The sequence below is a fragment of the Aspergillus ambiguus genome, assembly GCF_047715705.1.
Source record: "Aspergillus ambiguus strain CBS 117.58 unplaced genomic scaffold BDV59scaffold_1, whole genome shotgun sequence".
In the NCBI taxonomy this organism is placed as follows: domain Eukaryota; kingdom Fungi; phylum Ascomycota; class Eurotiomycetes; order Eurotiales; family Aspergillaceae; genus Aspergillus; species Aspergillus ambiguus.
This window is the reverse complement of record NW_027395514.1, coordinates 182,077-198,828: the sequence shown is the minus strand read 5'-3', so window position 1 is coordinate 198,828 and position 16,752 is coordinate 182,077. Positions and strand designations below refer to the sequence as shown.

The window sequence follows — 16,752 nt, the reverse complement described above, 5'->3', positions numbered from 1 at the left end:
GTTATATAGCATTATACGGTATATTCTGAATAACATCGTCTTATATGTAAAGTTCTACGCTAACCACGGAAATCCGAACGGCTGAACTAACCCAACGGCATGCATCCAACGGCGGTGCATGACATGATAGATCCAAACTCTGACAGAAGTTAATCAGAACCGATATCAACCTTCTCAATCTTGCTGACCGGGGTATTGGAACTAGCAGACTCTCTCCATCCATGGATCTCGCAGGAGCCGGTCTCTCCCACTGGCAGCATCATCGCCCATGTGGATCCGTCGGGGATCTAAAGTTAATCAAATTTTTTAGCTGGCGCAACTAAGCCGTTGTTTTGCCCCCCGACAGCAGGCGTCTTGGCTCTGCAATCCACCCGCTGCTATTTGCTCGTGTTGGGATGCGTCTTGCCAACATCTCCCCGCTCTGCGTCCTCCAACTGACTAGACTCAGATCGACCGATGACATGGGCCTGTTTTTCATGGGTCGGTTGGAATGAAGACATACGGAGAACAACGTACAGGGTTGTCTTGCCACTGCCATTCGTCGTCAAGAGTCAAACCCCTGAGGATGTGCCGGGGTCTCCCACTGTCCCGGGTGCATCTGCATGATTCCTGACTAGGCTGATTACTGTCTCTATCCCATACTACCATGTCTGGTCCTTTCCCCGGGGATTTGGAACCGCCGGACGATCCTGAGGATAAAAGTCGACCGTCCATCGAGGTGGGTACGATCATAGACGCTGTCCCCCAGACTATGGGAGCGACGATCCCCTTGTCAATGGAAGAATCCGCTAATTTAGGTAATTTAGTTCTCTGCTGGACAGGATGATATTGACCAGGAGCTCCCGGCCAATAGTTCCCCTGCCATCCTCACAGATCGTGATGCAGCTAAAATCCTTCCCTATGATGCCAACAACTCGCCTTTCCCCGAAGTGCGTGCCGTCGTCAAGCCGGTGGACGATGTCTCCATGCCGGTGAATACGATGCGCATGTGGTTCATCGGCATGGTCTTCACCATTGTAGGTGCCTTCTTGCAGAGTTCTCAGATCTATAGCTCATGTCGCCCAGGTTGGGAGTGGCTTGAACCAGTTCTTTAGTCTGCGCCAGCCCAGCGTCACCATCAGTGCTCTCGTCGCCCAGCTTGTCGCCTATCCTGTGGGCTGTGCCTGGGCGCGTTGGATGCCGCTGGGGTGGTGGAATCCCGACCGTCATTTCAATATCAAAGAGCATGCCCTGATCACCATCATGGCCAATGTCTCCTTCGGATCCGCTGCCGCCACCCAGATCATTGAGGCCATGGTCAAGTTCTACCACATGCCGTCCCAAGGCGGCTTTGAGATTCTCCTCGTCATCACTACCCAGATGTTCGGCTTTGGGCTGGCAGGGCTCGCCTCACGCTGGCTGGTCGGCCCGGCATCTATGATCTGGCCGCAGGTGCTGTCCAACGCTGCCTTACTGTCGACCCTACATTCTCGCACCAATTTCGTCGCCGATGGCTGGACCATCCCGCGCCTCCGCTTCTTCCTCTTCGTCCTCGTCGCCGGGGTAGCTTGGTACTTTCTTCCAGGATACCTCTTTACCGGACTGAGCTTCTTCACCTTCATCTGCTGGATCGCCCCGTCCAACGTCGTCCTCAACCAACTATTTGGCCAGAAGACCGGGCTTGGAATGTCCGTCCTGACCTTCGACTGGGCACAGGTCGTCTATGCTAACCAAAGCCCCCTGTTGGTTCCCTTCTGGGCCGGACTCAACGTCATGGGCTCTTTCGCCCTGTTCTTCTGGCTCATCTGCCCCATCCTCTACTACACCAACACCTGGTACGCCGCGTACCTCCCCATGCTCAGTCCAGACACCTTCGACAATACTGGCCGGCCGTACGACACTCACCGCGTCATGCGCCCCGACGGCTCCGTCGATCCGGATGCTTACCGTGCTTACTCCCCCATGTTCCTCCCCATCGGCTACGCTGTCACCTACGGTGTCGCCTTCGCCAACTTGACCGGCATCTTCGTGCACATCGCCCTGTACCACGGCCGCTCCCTGCGGGAGCAGTGGCACGGTCGCGACCAACAGGACGTCCACGCGCGGCTCATGCGGTCCTACCGGGACGTGCCGTGGTGGTGGTTCGTTGCCGTGACGGTCCTAATGTTCGTGCTCAGCATCGTCACCAACGAGGTCTGGCACACTGGACTGCCCGCGTGGGCGGTGCTCCTTGCCTTTGTCCTGCCGATGCTCTACTTTGTCCCCATAGCCATCATCAAGGCCGTCACCAACATCTCCAGCAACCAGCTGAACCTGATTACCGAGTTCATTGGCGGCTACGCCTTCCTGGGTCGCCCCGTCGCCAACATGGCCTTCAAGTTCTACGGCTACGTCGCCGTCTCCCAGGGGCTGGAATTCGTCGCCGACATGAAGCTGGCGCATTACATGCACATTGCCCCGCGCACGCTGTTCGTCGCGCAGGGCTTGGCCACGCTCGTCGGCGCCGTCGTCCAGTGCGGCGTGACGGTCTTCATGATTACTCGTTTCGATGGGATCTGCACGCCCGATGCCCCGGGTGGATTCTCCTGTCCGCATGGACATGTGACATATTCGTCTTCGTTGATATGGGGTGCGTCCCGCCCAAATTTTTTTTTTCTCTGGAGTGAAACAGTGCTAATAGCTGCAGGCGCGCTCGGTCCAGCCCGCAATTTCTCCCCCGGCCAACTATACGGCAATCTCCTGTGGTTCTTCCTCGTTGGCCCTGCCGTGGTGGTGATCACCTATCTGCTTGGGCGCCGGTGGAAGCGCATGAACTACCTCTCGTGGCCGGTGGCGTTCGGCGCGATGAGCCAGGTGCCTCCGGCAACGGGGATTAGCTTCTCGTCCTGGTGGTTGGTGAATGTTATTTTCAATGGAATTATCAAGCGTCGGAAGCCGGCTTGGTGGTCTAAATACAGTCAGTCTTGCAATCCCCTGAGGTTGGCCCGGCTAATATCGTCAGATTATGTCCTCTCGGCGGCACTGGACTCCGGCGTCGCGGTTGCTACCGTGCTCATCTTCTTCTGCATCATGTTACCGGCGGGCCAGCTGAAGTGGTGGGGAAACACTGTGTATACGAAGACAGTGGATGGGAAGGGTACCCCCTGGAAGTCGTTACCCGCGGAGGGGTTCTTTGGACCACGAACGTGGGAGTAATATCGCTAAATACTTGTATATACTGTACATACTGTAATCAATAGCTTATAGAGATATTACCGTGTTTTAAGCAGGTGGTGTGGCGATGCTGTCATACAATTCGTGGCGGGAGGACAGCCAAGCCGTCAGCGCAGTCTATGCGCAAGGTTGAGGAGGCGCCACCGCAGCTGTCTCACGGTGATAGGGTTCTGTTTCGTATTTGGCAGGACGCCGATGGGCAAAGATAGCCACGCAAGGCTGCCTCACTGAGGAAGTTAAAAAAGGGCCCATCGTGGAGTTCGATGTGCAGTATCAAATCCCATGAACCACAGACATGCGGCCATTCTATCCTAACTGCACTCTTCCCTCTCCTGTACCCACCTTTGTTGCAGCCCCTAATGTTCGTGGGACGCTTGATATCGTCTGGAGCTGCTTGTCCATTATCATCCTCTGTGCCTGGTCCATTCTCCATCTAAATGTGCCGCCACAAGTGACTCCTCGGACGAAGCGACAGTATGTCCGGCGACAGATATTCTTTGCGCTACGAAAACTGAAATGGGCTATTATCACGCTGCTTGCTCCAGAACTGATAATAGGGTATGCGGGTGCCGATCTCTGGTCTGTAAGAGATTGTTTACCAGAGCTAGCGAGGTTAGCCGATGAAGATGGCATCTCTTGGACCGCAGTGCACACACTTTACGCCAATATGGGTGGGTTCATAGTCAGATTCCCAACGTCGATGGAAGAACCGAAACCGGAAGACCAAAGAGAGTCAGCACAACCCACTACATCAGGACCATCAGACTCTGAAACAGAGGACCCCCGACCACGAGATACAGCAGATAGTATCCATGAAGACGCTGGAAACCGATGGACCTCCGATGATGGTACTGATGCGTCCCTTTTGAGCAACTCTGCTGCCACTGCCGCAGCCATCGAGCCCACCGATACTCTCACGCAAGTTCAACCAAGCAGACAAGGGCGAGGAAATGAATGGGCACGAGTCGCCAACGACTGTCATTTGTGGGTGAATCGTCAGCAGCAATTATGTAGTTTGGGCCAGCTGGCTTGGGAACCCGATCCACTGCACTGTGCGCTGGCAACAAAGCTGATATATGAAGATGAATACGGAGACGAACCTACGTACATCACGGGTCATGCTCTTTGCCTACAGGGTAGTATTTGGGTTCTCGACGCCCATCAGTTATTAACAGCTCGCAGATATGGCATAATCCGGAGTCTTCCAGCTGTGAGTGAGGACGACCTCTCAGACAGGGATAAAGCCAATGGCCTGGTGAAAGTGTTGGCAATTCTCCAAGTGAGCTGGCTGATTGCACAGCTGATTGCTCGTAAAGCTGCCGATCAACCCTCTACACCGCTAGAGATCATGACACTTAGCTATGCCGTTTGTGCCTTCATCACCTATCTGCTCTACTGGTCCTGCCCCCAAGATATACACACCTCGGTGTACATCAACGCCAGTCGACATCCCAACGGCGAGGAGTTCGAAGCAATTGCCAATGCTGGCCCTAACCATTTCTGGTTTACTCGCAAGTACTACAACATGTCTAACAACGCCATCCATGGATATCGTGGGTCGATCGTCTTTTGGTACGGTACCGGTGTCGGTGCCATTGTCTTCGGCTGTGTTCATCTCTTTGCATGGAGCTTTACGTTTCCCACGGATGCAGAGCGTCTCCTTTGGAGAATCTGCACAGTGCTGGTGATTTCCCTTCCACCCGTGACGATGCTGGCCACCGTTGTTGCCGCCGTTGTCTTTCCCAGAAAGCGTTTGATTGATTCTTTAATTTCAGTCTATGTCTGGGTATCTACATTATGCTTTGCGCTGTGTCGACTGTTTCTGCTGGTTGAAGCCCTCCGATCGTTGTACTATCTCCCGTCGGAAGCGTTCGTGGCTACATGGACGGCCAATGCGCCATCATTCTCATAGGCTTCTGTGGGCTGAAATTACCGTTCAGCTACCAAAAAGTGCCTGGACACCGAGTGGTGCGGTATAGTGGTATTTTCAGAGTCTTCTCGGGTTGACATCTTCCTATAGACAGCCATCTTGGACGCAAGATTGAATGAATTGTGTATTCCTAGAAACCGCCCTCCCCCTTCACATCCCTCCCCTTCACAAACACACGCACCATATTGCGATCATCGCCCGTCATCAGGAACTTCTCAAACACCGTCTGCAGCGAATCCTCCTCCTCGACCGGCGTCATGACCCCGTCAACCCCCTCCCCCGTCCGCACCAACACCGCATCAAACTGCATGCCCACCGCAAACCGCCCAACCGTCTCCTCCAGCCCACACACCCTTGCGCCCCCCGCCGTCGCAAGATAGAACCCCTCCGCCAGCGACAGCGGCTTATCGCGGCCTCCGGTCTGCGTCTCGCGCGCCACGCTCACCATAAACGCCATGCGCATGACCTCGAGCATCGACGACGAGAACCCGCCGCCGCAGTCCGTGCCCAAGCCCACCTTCACACCCCGTGCCAGATACTCCCGCACGGGGGCCACCATGAACTCATCCATGGTGGTATTCGGTACGGGACAATGCGCAATGCCACACCCCAGCGCCTGCACGCGGTCCATCTCCCGCGGCGACAGATACACCGCATGCGCCAGGACCGTGCGCGGCCCCAGCAGCCCAAACGCCTCATACAGCGCGGTCTCGTCCTCGACGCCGGGGAACAGCTCGCGCGTGAACGCCATCTCCTGCCGGGACTCGTTGAAATGCGTCTGGATCGGCAGCGTGCGGTACGCCGGGCGCGCGGCCAGCTCGCCCAGCCCGCGCAGCAGCGCGGGCGAGCAGCTGATCGCGAACCGCGGCGTGATGACCGGCGTGACGAGCATGCGGCCGGCGTCCAGCGCGCGCACCGCCCCGATCACGGCCTCCGTGTCCGCAACGGATTCCGCCGCCGACCCGTCCACGTACCAGGCCACCGCGTTGCGGTCCATGTTGCATTTGCCGAGGAGCGCGCGCTGGCCCAGGGCGAGACACGTCTCCGCCAGGATGACCGTCGCCGAGGCGTGTCGCGAGCTGTAGTAGCAGGCGGTCGTCACGCCTTGTTTGAGTCCGCCGGTCACGCAGGCGTGGAAGAGCCGGCGCGCGTGGGCGTCGTCGCTGCAGCGCGCTTCGTGCGCGAACGTCACCCCCTCCAGCCAGTGGAGCAGCGGGATGCCCCGGCCGACGCCGCGTTGGCTCCATTGCGGGGCGTGGATGTGTGTGTCGATGAAGCCCGGGATGAGGAATTCGGACGGCGGAAGGAAGGTGATGGGGTGGCTGGTTAGGGAGGGGATGGCGGATTTGGGGGTGTGCGGGTGGAGGGCTTCGATTGTGCCGTGCTCGTTGATGACGATGAGGGTGTCCGGGAGGTATTCGATGGTTGATGGGTTGAGCGAGTGGATGAGCGTGCCGTAGAAGGCGTGCGCAGGGGTAGAGGGCGCCATGATGGGCGATGGGAGAGAAGGTGAAGGTGAAGCGGATATCAAATTGATAAGATATATAGCATGCGGGGTAAACCGCCATGTACAACTCTAGAGTAAATTAATAGATACACGAACGGAACGCCACCATTAGAGGGTATAAAACGTCGCCATCTCCTCCTGGAACCAGTCGTACGAATAGAATAATTGTTCCGCCATGGATGGGTCCATGACGGGGATATTGCCCGACCCATCGACCAGCAGCACATCGTCCAGCACTGGTGCTAGCGGCACCGGCGGCGCCACCAGCACATGCGGTTGCGATTGCGACGGCGGCTGGGACAAGGGCGAGGGGGCCGGCGGTTGGCTTTGCGCGGGAGGCTCGGGCAGATTGCTGAAGATCGTCGTGCTTTGCTGGCGGAAGGTCTCGGCCAGACGCTCCACGCCGGGCCGGCGTTTGCCAAACTCCTCCAGCAGCACCACGACCGCCTGGATGCCACGGCGCATGGTCTGGTCGTCCGGCTGCCAGACCGGCGCTTGGCCGTCCTGCATGGCGCGCAGGTTCTGATGCAGACACCACAGGATCGTGATGCCGGCGAAGTAGATCTGGCTCAGGGTCAACCAGATCCACTTCAGCTTGCCCACCGAGTAGCTGTCCCAGTAGGATCGAATCACCTGGATGCTGGCATCGCCACAGCTGACGATGCTGAGGGCGTCCGGCATCGGGTTCCGCGGGCTCGGTCGGTACATGAGGAGGAGGGTCGTCGCGAAGAGGTAGTCGTAGTAGCTTGTGGAGTAGAGGAGGGCGGGCGGGTAGACGGGAGCGGCGCGGCGCCAGTCGTCCAGCTCCTGGCGGAACTGGCGCAGCGCGACAGTGACTTCGGAGGAGGGGGGTGGGGGTTGATTGTTGTACACTAAATATGTCAGTCGGAGTCCACTGGTCAACCCGTACGATACTCACAATAGCGGTAGATGCGGGAAAAGATCCGGCGCAGTCGCACCACCTGCACCGGAATGGTCATGGAACTCGACCCCGGGGCTTCGGTCCAGTCCTCGTTGAACTCCCGCGGCAACGTCACGGTGATGTCCTCGTCTGCGATCCCGAGCGGTCGACCCAACGTGCTCGCGATCAGCCGGTCGAGGTTGTACAGACTCCAAAATGCCCGTTTCGCCATCTCCTCCTCCACCAGACTGGCCGTCGGCCGCGCCTTGTGCAGCCCCAGACTGGTCGCCAGGCGCAGGGCGGTGCCCAGCACATGCCACACGCTCGGACCGCTCGTCGCGAACATTGTGTACAAGGCGAGACTCAGCAGCGCGCGGACCGCGGCTAGGTCCTCGTTCTGTAATGCCGATGGGAGTGTCTCCTGGCTGGCGCGATAGAACTCGATCGCCTGTACGCCGTCGGACGACCCGATGAGGAGCGCAATCGCGATGGTAATGTGGTAGGTATAATGGACCTCGGGGGCCCCGACGACGCCATCGGAGGTGTAGAGCGAGCGCAAGTGCGCGAAGAATTCCCCCCGGTGCAGGAAGGGGTATTGGTATCCCATGCTATCGAAGTACTGCGCGGCCACTCGCTCGGCCTCCGCCAGCGAGGCGAGTCGCAGCACGCGCGGGGCGGAGGCGACGGGGCGAGCCACCGACGGCCGGCGATGTTCCAGCTGGTCGCGGAAGATCTCGCCAACATTCGGCAATTCGGGTCCCATAGCGGCCGGAGACGACGTGGACGGGCTGGAAGTCACACCGCCGCCGGTGGTCGCCGTGCGATTGAGGGGATCTCGGGCCATCATCAGGGTCGGCACCTGGTACCACCAGTCCGGGTCGCCCTCGCCCTCGAGCGGGGTGCCCGTGGGCCGATCGGCCACGGCGATGCCAGTCTTGCGACGCACGACCTCTTCCAGCCATCGGACGCGGTTCTGGAGATTTTCCAACTGATCGCGGGGAACGGAGGCACTGGCGACCTGGGGACCGGGCGGGGGGATGGTACATCGCACGCCAGCGCGCGTACAGGCGGAGCAATTGGGATAGCGAAAGTCACATTTCTTTTTGCGCTTGCGACAGAAATCGCAGGCAGTGGAGACGCGTTTAGTGCGAGCGTGGGCGGTGGTGGTATTGGAGGGAGACGAGAGGACGGAGGTAACGGGCGGGGGAGGAGCAGGAGGAGCAGTAGGCGCGGGCGATGGCAGGGTATCGAGTCGAAACTTGCCCAGTTGATGACGGAAGTCAGAATCACGGTGTGTCATGGTAAGGGGGAGAGGGAAGGCCAAGCAAGGCGGCTCGAACCGCAGGCCATGATATCGCGTGGGGGGAAGAGAGAGAGAGAGAGAGAGAAGTAGAGGAGGAATTGGATGAGGAGAAGAAGCGGGAGTGGAGTATGTGGCACATGACCGGAGCATACAACAGTCCTTCATGCTTCACCTGATATTTCCATGGTAGATGCGATTTTCTAGTTATTTTCTAGTACGACTCTCATCTGTAGAGTCTTACCATCGGGCAATATTCGTTCGACTATCGAGGAACTCCGTCCATGCGGTTCCATGCAGGTGCTGCATATACCGGTAGAAGAGATCGACCAGTCACGTTCTATATACAGTACTGAGACGAAACATCCAGCCATGTAGGCTTGTTTGAGAAGCACATTTATGAGTGCATTCAATCTCAGCTGCAGGTCATCCAGCCCCTGGGCGGTCTGGTCAACCTGGTCAGCCACAGAAGAGAATCTCTTCAGACCCGGTTCTGTCGCTTTCAAGAGACACTCGACAATTTCGACAATTGACACTGACAGACACTTATGGGTTGTGACCTCCAGGCCCAGCTCCCGACGACCAAGGGGACTCGTTGGGGACAGGGAGACGTGGATCAATATAATCCCAACATTCCTGATATGCACCGTTGGAAGTAGATCCTGATGGTTGTTGAGCCTAGGATCTATAGATGGTAGATGCATGAATGCCTGGATCTTGTCTGGGTGTAGTGAGATATAGTGGACTGATGTTGGAGTATCATCAGTATTGTATTCAGAATAATTCGTACTACTCTATTATACTCAGTTCTACCTGCTACATTGTATCTCTACAGGAGTTATATCCCAGTCAGTGTCCATGCTGCCTCAGGCCGCAAGGCTGATTCGTCTCAGCCTCGTCGACTTCAACTTCTTCTTCGTCGTCGTCTTCCTCAACAATTCCTCCCTTCTCTATACCTTCCTCTCTCCTCCTTTCTCTCTACTTCCGCCTCTTTTCTGATATAAATCATACCCATATCTCATCCCCATCCTCCATACTCATCACGAATGCGGAGATGCCAAGCGACTGGATCCGGTCATCTCAACTCCCCTGACGCGCCCACTCGCTCTGACCAGGTCTGACTTCTTCCCCAATCCCCTCCTCCCCTCCTCATCCCACCGAGGTGAAAGATGGCGGAAGAAACCCAAGTCCTCACCATCCAACAACGCATCGCCGCCCTGAACCAAGCTCAGGCCGCGCAGAGTCCAGACTCCGCCGCCTCCCCGTTCCTGACATCCTCCAAACCAACTCCATTAGCCTCGCGTCCGGCTGCTCCTCGCACGCAAACCCTCAATAGCTCCTCACCCGTTGAGAATGCCCCTGAGAAACCCCAGGCACGTCCCGTGCCTCGTCCTCCACCCACCGCCCCGATCAACGCCCAGAAACCCAAGGTGCCCCCGCCTTTACCGGCCCGAGCTCCAGCTCTTCCCCCGCGTAGGCCGTCCGAACCCTCGCGCAAGAACTCCTTAGAATCCATTGCATCCGATGCGTCACGATCGACCTCCACGAGTGCTGGACGAACCACGGCGACATCATCGAGTTCTGTCAACTCGGGGGCGACATACGGCATCCGCGCACCGGCGTGGGGCGACGCGGATCTTCCTCCTCTACCGCCGAAGAGACAGGATATCAAACCGCCTCCACGACCCAAGCCGGCGACAACGAATAGCACTCCCAGTCTTCCTTCTCGACCACCGCTCCCATCGCGCCGTGAGTCGTCCAACAGCACCTCCACCAACGGTGACCTGACTGCCCCTCGACCACCGCCTCTCCCGTCGCGGGGCCGATCCCCCGCTGCGCCTTCATCCAGAAAACTCCCTCCACCACCGCCGTCAAGCACGGCGTTGGAGCGAATTCAGCAGTCCGGCTTCGGTTCGATCAATAGACATGCCGACAACACAAACAACACACCACACGAGCCCGCCGCGAACGGGACACCACCGCCGATCCCCTTGGCTTCCCGACCGGATCTCTCCAAAATCCAAGCCACCAAGCCGCGTCTACATTCTTCCAGCCCGTCGAACACCGTGCCGAACACATCTTGTCTGAAATGTCGGGATTTTACGGCCCCAGACACCCATGCGGCTCGGTACCCCCGCCAGTCTCTCCCGACTCACGACCTGGGTTGGCTGGCTCGAGAGCTGACCGCGCCGTTCCCCTCGTTAACAGACAAAGCCCGCGCCATCTTCACATGGTTGCATCATAATATAGAGTACGATGTCCAGGCCTTCTTTAATCACTGCGTACAGCCCTCGACCCCAGCCTCGACCCTCGCATCGGGGTTGGCCGTCTGTGAAGGTTACGCGAAACTATTTTCTACGCTGGCTACGCACGCGGGGCTGGAGGCCCAAGTAATTTCCGGTCACGGAAAAGGCTACGGCTATACCGAGCCTGCCCCCGGGGCTGCTGTCCCACCACGGCGGCCAGAAGGCCACGCGTGGAACGTGGTGCGCATCGACCACGGGCAGTGGAAGCTGCTCGACGCCTGTTGGGGCGCGGGGGCCGTACAGGGCGCCGGCCAACCCTACCAAAAGGGCTTCAACCCGGCAATGTTTACCGATACCAATGACGAGTTCGGTCTGCGTCACTTCCCGGCCAACCGCGCGCAGTTCTACCGCGACGATGGCCGTCCCGAGATCAGCTGGGAGGAGTACATCCTGGGCAACCCGGCGTCGCCGCTGTGCGCCGAGCAGCCACGCACATTTGGCGACGCCGAGAAACATTCCATCGGCAAACGCTCCTTCCTCCCGGCCGCCAAGCAGGTCGCCGTGTCCCAGCCGGGCCCGGTACGCTTCCAGTTCGGGCTCATCTGCGAGCACTGGACGCTGGAGTACCACACTCGGGCCAAGCCGGGGCTGTTCCTGCTGATGATCCACGGCGTGGATGGCCGCCAGGACGACCGCCTCCCCTTGACTCATTTCCCCGGGTCTGGACCTGGCGGCGGCGGCGCCCTCTGGTACGTGGATGTCCCGAGTGCCCGGATGCTGGGCGCCCCGGGTCAGAAGGTGCAGTTGGCCGTCTTGACGAAGTTCGGGGACATCCAGGATGCCCGCGGGGTGACTGCGGAGGAATATCGGCGACAGGTAGGCCGGGTGGGGATGTCATGGGCGTATATTGCGGAGTGGGATTTGGTCTAGGGTCTTGGGGGCGGAGTAATTTGCATCCTTGGTTTGCCCCTCCTTTTGACTTTTCATTTTATTTCCCGTTTGCCTGTTGCGTGAGATGATCTCTTGTTTCTTCCATGATTACGGTACATACACCATCCGCATTGAATAATGATAATGACATCGGTTGAGCATTTGCTTGGGATGAGAGAGCTGCGCAGCGTCTGCTAGTCCCGTGACCTATAGAGGAGGAGCTCAACCATCTCCCATGGATACGGAATTCAGAATGAGGCGAAAGAAGGAGACATCATGGCGCAGCAGACAGACTTGCCTGAAGAATTTATTACCTACATCCATGGTATCTCAACAGTTTCGGTTCCGAAAGACGCAACCTTGTCGAGAAAGGCGTCACCTCCGTGCTGACGGTCAGACCACGTACTAAACCAAGTATTGACGTATGAGAGATCAACACCAGCTCTGCACCATGCGAGCGCCGTGGCAAAGGATGAAAAATGTACATTCAAGACTTGACCTAAGCCTTAGTGGCTTAGACAAGGACGCCGCCAGGATCGTTAGGGGACGGATGGCTGAACTGGGATCGGTTAATAGGGTTGGAATTCTGCCGACATTTTTCCTGATGATGATGATGATCGGAAAAAACCTCAAGCTGTTTAATTAACTGCCTAGACTAGAGTAGAGTGTTGTCGGTTGGTTGGCAACTAGCACGGATTGGGCTGATGTGAGGCATTAATTCCATGGATAGAGGAGATGACGCTAGTTGTTGTTCTGGGCGATCTGAGGGTCTCCTACTAAGTGACACTGTCCTTGTCCTATAGAGGTGGTAGTTTACATAGTTAACGTGAGTTGTGAGGCATGAATGATCTGCCAAAGGACATGGAACATCTTGTATACTTCGTACTACTAAGCGTTTGGAGTGGATGAAGCCCGGGTGATTTGATGCCTGAGATGCGTGGAATCAGCGTGGCATTATGTAAGGGATCCTTGTTGCGCCTTTCATTGGTGGAAAGCGGCAAAAGAGCCCCATTGAACTAGCCGTTTCCGGCAGTGATGGTCCACCAATAAGAGGCGTCCACTACCAACCTCCTTTTCAGTTTCCATCTCGATGGTTCTGTCTGACTGCTCGAACCATCCTCGAAATTATGGGTCCGCTGAAATTTTCCCACGTCTGCGCCGTTCTGAAGCTCCTCTTTCATTGGATCTCCCAATCTAGACTATCTCACGTTGACTGAACGTTCCATGGGTCTCTTCCCCTTCTGGGGTAGTGGTCAGGGTCTTCCTGCATCCTCATGCAAATTTGCCCGCAAGTCCACGAAACCGAGGTGAATTAGGTTTCTCTCATGAAACGACGGCACCTAAGCCCATCTCCTAATTCGCCTTCGAATCTCCTTCCCGAAGATTGTCTTCGGAACATGTCGTGATGTCACCGCAACTCCGCAGATTCATCCTTGACGCATGGATTCTTCCATTCTGGAACCTGTCAGGCCCGGATAGCTCACATATCGGAGTCCGGAGTAAGGGATTCTCTGCTACATCCTGCGATGCCTGCGACAGATCCTCCCGACCACCCTGAGCTGACCACCTTTCGCCATGCCGGTGCCGTATAAGCCGTACGCCACTGCCGGGAACGGCAGCCTGGCGTGCCGATCTGCGTTGCCTCGGCGTCATTCTTGGTGAACACTCCGTCTTGGTGAGACCATTCGGCCCATGATTTTGTCGTTCTCGGCCTGTGGCCCCGTTTTTCTTTTTCGACCCTCTTTCTCTCCGCCTAATCTAATTTTTCTCAGTTTTTCCCTTTGACCTTGGTGGAGAGAGCGCTAGTGTCACCCGCGTGCTCTGGTTTTTCCCCGGATCCCTCCACGGTCGAACTCTGGCTCGTCGAATGACCCATCTCCGTCCAATGTACAGCCATCTAGCCCAGCTTCGCTTGTGAGATTTCCGCCTTCTTGCTCCATGTCCGTCCAAGGTCGCATTCGGCTTCACCGGGGTTGTATCCTTGTATCCAATGGCTTGCAGTCATTTGCCCCTTCCAGCATTTCCGTCTTCTCAACATCACGGAGTGGCCATCATCGTATGGGGCATTGCATGATCCCCCCTCTTTCTGTCAGATCCAACGAAAAGTCTGTCTCCAGACCAAACCATGTGTTGCCTCCCCCGGCATACCCCGTATCTAGTCGGAATTCTCCAATGGAGGGGCCTGTCGTGCCAACAAAAACGGCTCACCGATGAACCATATCCGTGACATGCAACACGGCCCTTGGCGCGTCATTCGGCTTTCAACATCATGCCTGCATGCAGAAATCTGGAACCCGAAAAGGAATGAAATGGTCAAGCCGTATCTCATTAGCTGTGGACTAATTTCGCCGGCCACGGACCCCTCCGCCCCCCCCATCCCGTACATCGGGTCGGGACTGGATCATGCCGCAAAAAAGATTATTACTCGTATTATTATTTTTTTCTATCTCTCATGAGACATGCCCCAGACGTAGTCTGCTGTCCCGCCCACTCGGGACTATTTACGCCGGTTCTCGTCTCCTGCTCAGTCTTTTAAATACCCCGTATTCCCCCAGATCGTCCTCCTTTCTTTCCCCGTTCCTACGTGACTGTTCCCGGCTACCGGTCTTTATCCAAGGTGGTTTTCTTTTTTCTATCCCTTCCTGTAAGAGTGGAGCTGTAGGCGCAGGCCTCCCTTCACCATGTGGCAGATCGGGAACATGTATGCCATTGCGGCCATCGCCGTCATCGGTGGTGGTCTCTTCGGTTTTGATATCTCTTCAATGTCTGCTATTATCACCACCAAGCCCTATCTGTGCTACTTCCACCAGGGTCCTTTAGAATACATAGACGGCGAGCCCCAGTGCAAGGGTCCTTCTGCTGACGTCCAAGGTGGTATTACTGCCTCGATGGCTGGTGGTTCTTGGCTGGGTGCGTTGTGCTCCGGTTATTTCTCTGATATCTTTGGCCGAAAGCACTCGATCATGATTGGTGCTGTGATCTGGTTCGTCTCCTCGTCTCTTTTCTGTTCATCTCATAGTCGCTAATTATAAAAACAGGTGCATTGGCTGTATCCTCGTCTGCGCTACTCAGAACATCGCCATGTTGATCGTCGGTCGTGTCATCAACGGTTTTAGTGTCGGTATCTGCTCTGCTCAGGTTCCTGTCTATATTTCCGAAATTGTACGTTACCTCTTCGACCAACCCCAACACCTGACGCGTGATTAACATAACCCCCAACGCAGGCTCCCCCTACCAAGCGTGGTCGTCTGGTCGGTCTCCAGCAGTGGGCCATCACCTGGGGTATTATGATTATGTTCTACATTTCCTATGGATGCAGCTATATCAAGGGAGTTGCCGCCTTCCGTATCCCGTGGGGTCTCCAAATGATCCCCGCCATCCTTCTTTTCATCGGAATGTGCTTCCTCCCAGAATCTCCCCGTTGGCTCGCCCGCAAGGACCGCTGGGAGGAGTGTCATGCTGTCCTTACTCTGGTTCACGGCAAGGGAGATCCCAACTCTCCCTTTGTCCTGCGCGAGTACGACGAGATCAAGGCTATGTGCGAGTTTGAGCGCGAAAACGCCGATGTCACCTACATGGAGCTACTGAAGCCGAGCATGATCAACCGTACCCAAATTGGTGTCTTCACCCAGATCTGGTCTCAGCTGACTGGAATGAATGTCATGAGTATGTCTATTCCCGATTTCTTTGGCGTGGCTATGTTTGAACTGACGCAATCCCAGTGTACTATATCACATACGTTTTTGCGATGGCCGGCCTGGAGGGCAACAACCTGCTTGTATCCTCCAGTATCCAGTACGTTATCAATGTGGTGATGACCGTCCCCGCCCTGCTTTGGGTCGACCGCTGGGGTCGTCGCCCCACTCTGATTATTGGCGCCCTGTTAATGTTGACCTTCATGTTCGCCAATGGTGGTCTCATGGCCTCCTATGGCCACGCTGCTCCTTCCGGAGGTTTGGGCGGTATCCCGGCCCAGTCCTGGATCATTCGTGGGCCCCCTAGTAAGGGTGTCATTGCCTGCACCTATCTTTTCGTTGCCAGCTATGCTATCACCTGGGGACCCGTATCGTGGGTGTATCCCCCGGAGTTATTCCCCCTGCGTGTGCGTGGTAAGGCCAATGCGCTGTGCACGTCCGCCAACTGGGCCTTCAACTTCGCTCTCGGCTACTTCGTCCCGCCTGCGTTCGTCAACGTCCAGTGGCGCGTCTATATTATCTTCGGTGTGTTCTGCACGGCCATGTGTCTCCACGTCTTCTTCATGTTCCCTGAGACTGCCGGTAAGACTCTCGAGGATGTTGAGCAGATCTTCACCGATCCCAGCGGCCTGCCGTACATTGGTCGCCCGGCCTGGAAGACCCGCAACGAGGTGTCGCGTGCGGCTATGATTGAGCATGTTGGATTCGATGACGAGGAGAAGCGTGCTGGCAGTGTTGCAGTGCACGACGAGCATACCGTGTGATCATGTGGGTTGGAGACAACACCTTTTGCTTCCTGTATATTATGTATGATTTTTTTTTCTTTTTGCTTTTGTGATGAGACCACGTCTGGTTATATCCGGTATACCTCTGTGTGTCTGTTAGAATGCTTAATGCAGAATGCAGAATACATCTCACCATCTGATATCCATACTGCGCAGACCTGTGATGATAATAGACCGCGGTCTAAGTAACACGAGTGGAGGTGCCGATCGGTGGGGATTTTTTGGCGGCCCCTGGACGGGCCCAAATAGGCAACCGGCGGGTCAGG

General features: G+C 56.5%; 5 protein-coding genes across 5 annotated transcripts; 4 read left to right on the top strand and 1 right to left on the bottom strand.

Annotated features, from left to right (window-relative positions):
- Positions 1–646: 646 nt before the first annotated feature.
- On the top strand, positions 647–3,174 carry optF (small oligopeptide transporter, OPT family; the record flags this gene model as incomplete). The annotated part of the gene is made up of 5 exons (XM_073692837.1): positions 647–718; positions 807–1,016; positions 1,066–2,608; positions 2,666–2,935; positions 2,981–3,174. The coding sequence occupies 5 exons, from the start codon at positions 647–649 to the stop codon at positions 3,172–3,174; spliced, it is 2,289 nt and encodes a 762-aa protein (XP_073552906.1).
- A 313-nt stretch (positions 3,175–3,487) lies between these two features.
- BDV59DRAFT_197093 (uncharacterized protein) lies at positions 3,488–5,104 on the top strand (the record flags this gene model as incomplete). The annotated part of the gene is made up of 1 exon (XM_073692836.1): positions 3,488–5,104. One exon carries the CDS (start codon positions 3,488–3,490, stop codon positions 5,102–5,104), a length of 1,617 nt encoding a protein of 538 aa, XP_073552905.1.
- A 148-nt stretch (positions 5,105–5,252) lies between these two features.
- On the bottom strand, positions 5,253–8,830 carry BDV59DRAFT_190057 (putative C6 transcription factor; the record flags this gene model as incomplete). Its single annotated transcript, XM_073691706.1, has 3 exons — positions 5,253–6,696; positions 6,784–7,501; positions 7,549–8,830. The coding sequence occupies 3 exons, from the start codon at positions 8,828–8,830 to the stop codon at positions 5,253–5,255; spliced, it is 3,444 nt and encodes a 1,147-aa protein (XP_073552904.1).
- A 1,084-nt stretch (positions 8,831–9,914) lies between these two features.
- BDV59DRAFT_662 (uncharacterized protein) lies at positions 9,915–12,218 on the top strand. Its single transcript, XM_073696867.1, has one exon. The coding sequence runs from the start codon at positions 10,000–10,002 to the stop codon at positions 12,004–12,006; it is 2,007 nt and encodes a 668-aa protein (XP_073552903.1). The 5' UTR covers positions 9,915–9,999; the 3' UTR covers positions 12,007–12,218.
- A 2,236-nt stretch (positions 12,219–14,454) lies between these two features.
- BDV59DRAFT_652 (sugar porter family MFS transporter) lies at positions 14,455–16,510 on the top strand. The gene is made up of 4 exons (XM_073696837.1): positions 14,455–14,989; positions 15,045–15,168; positions 15,231–15,672; positions 15,729–16,510. Exons 1-4 carry the CDS (start codon positions 14,688–14,690, stop codon positions 16,463–16,465), a joined length of 1,605 nt encoding a protein of 534 aa, XP_073552902.1. The 5' UTR covers positions 14,455–14,687; the 3' UTR covers positions 16,466–16,510.
- The last annotated feature ends 242 nt before the right edge of the window (positions 16,511–16,752 follow it).

Bases quoted from the DNA above. Each gene is read 5' to 3' on its own strand.
- BDV59DRAFT_662 (XM_073696867.1), top strand. From the start codon at position 10,000: ATGGCGGAAGAAACCCAAGTCCTCACCATCCAACAACGCATCGCCGCC.
- BDV59DRAFT_652 (XM_073696837.1), top strand. From the start codon at position 14,688: ATGTGGCAGATCGGGAACATGTATGCCATTGCGGCCATCGCCGTCATC. The intron at 14,990-15,044 runs GTTCGTCTCCTC...TTATAAAAACAG, and splicing joins ATGATTGGTGCTGTGATCTG to GTGCATTGGCTGTATCCTCG. The intron at 15,169-15,230 runs GTACGTTACCTC...CCCCCAACGCAG, and splicing joins CTGTCTATATTTCCGAAATT to GCTCCCCCTACCAAGCGTGG.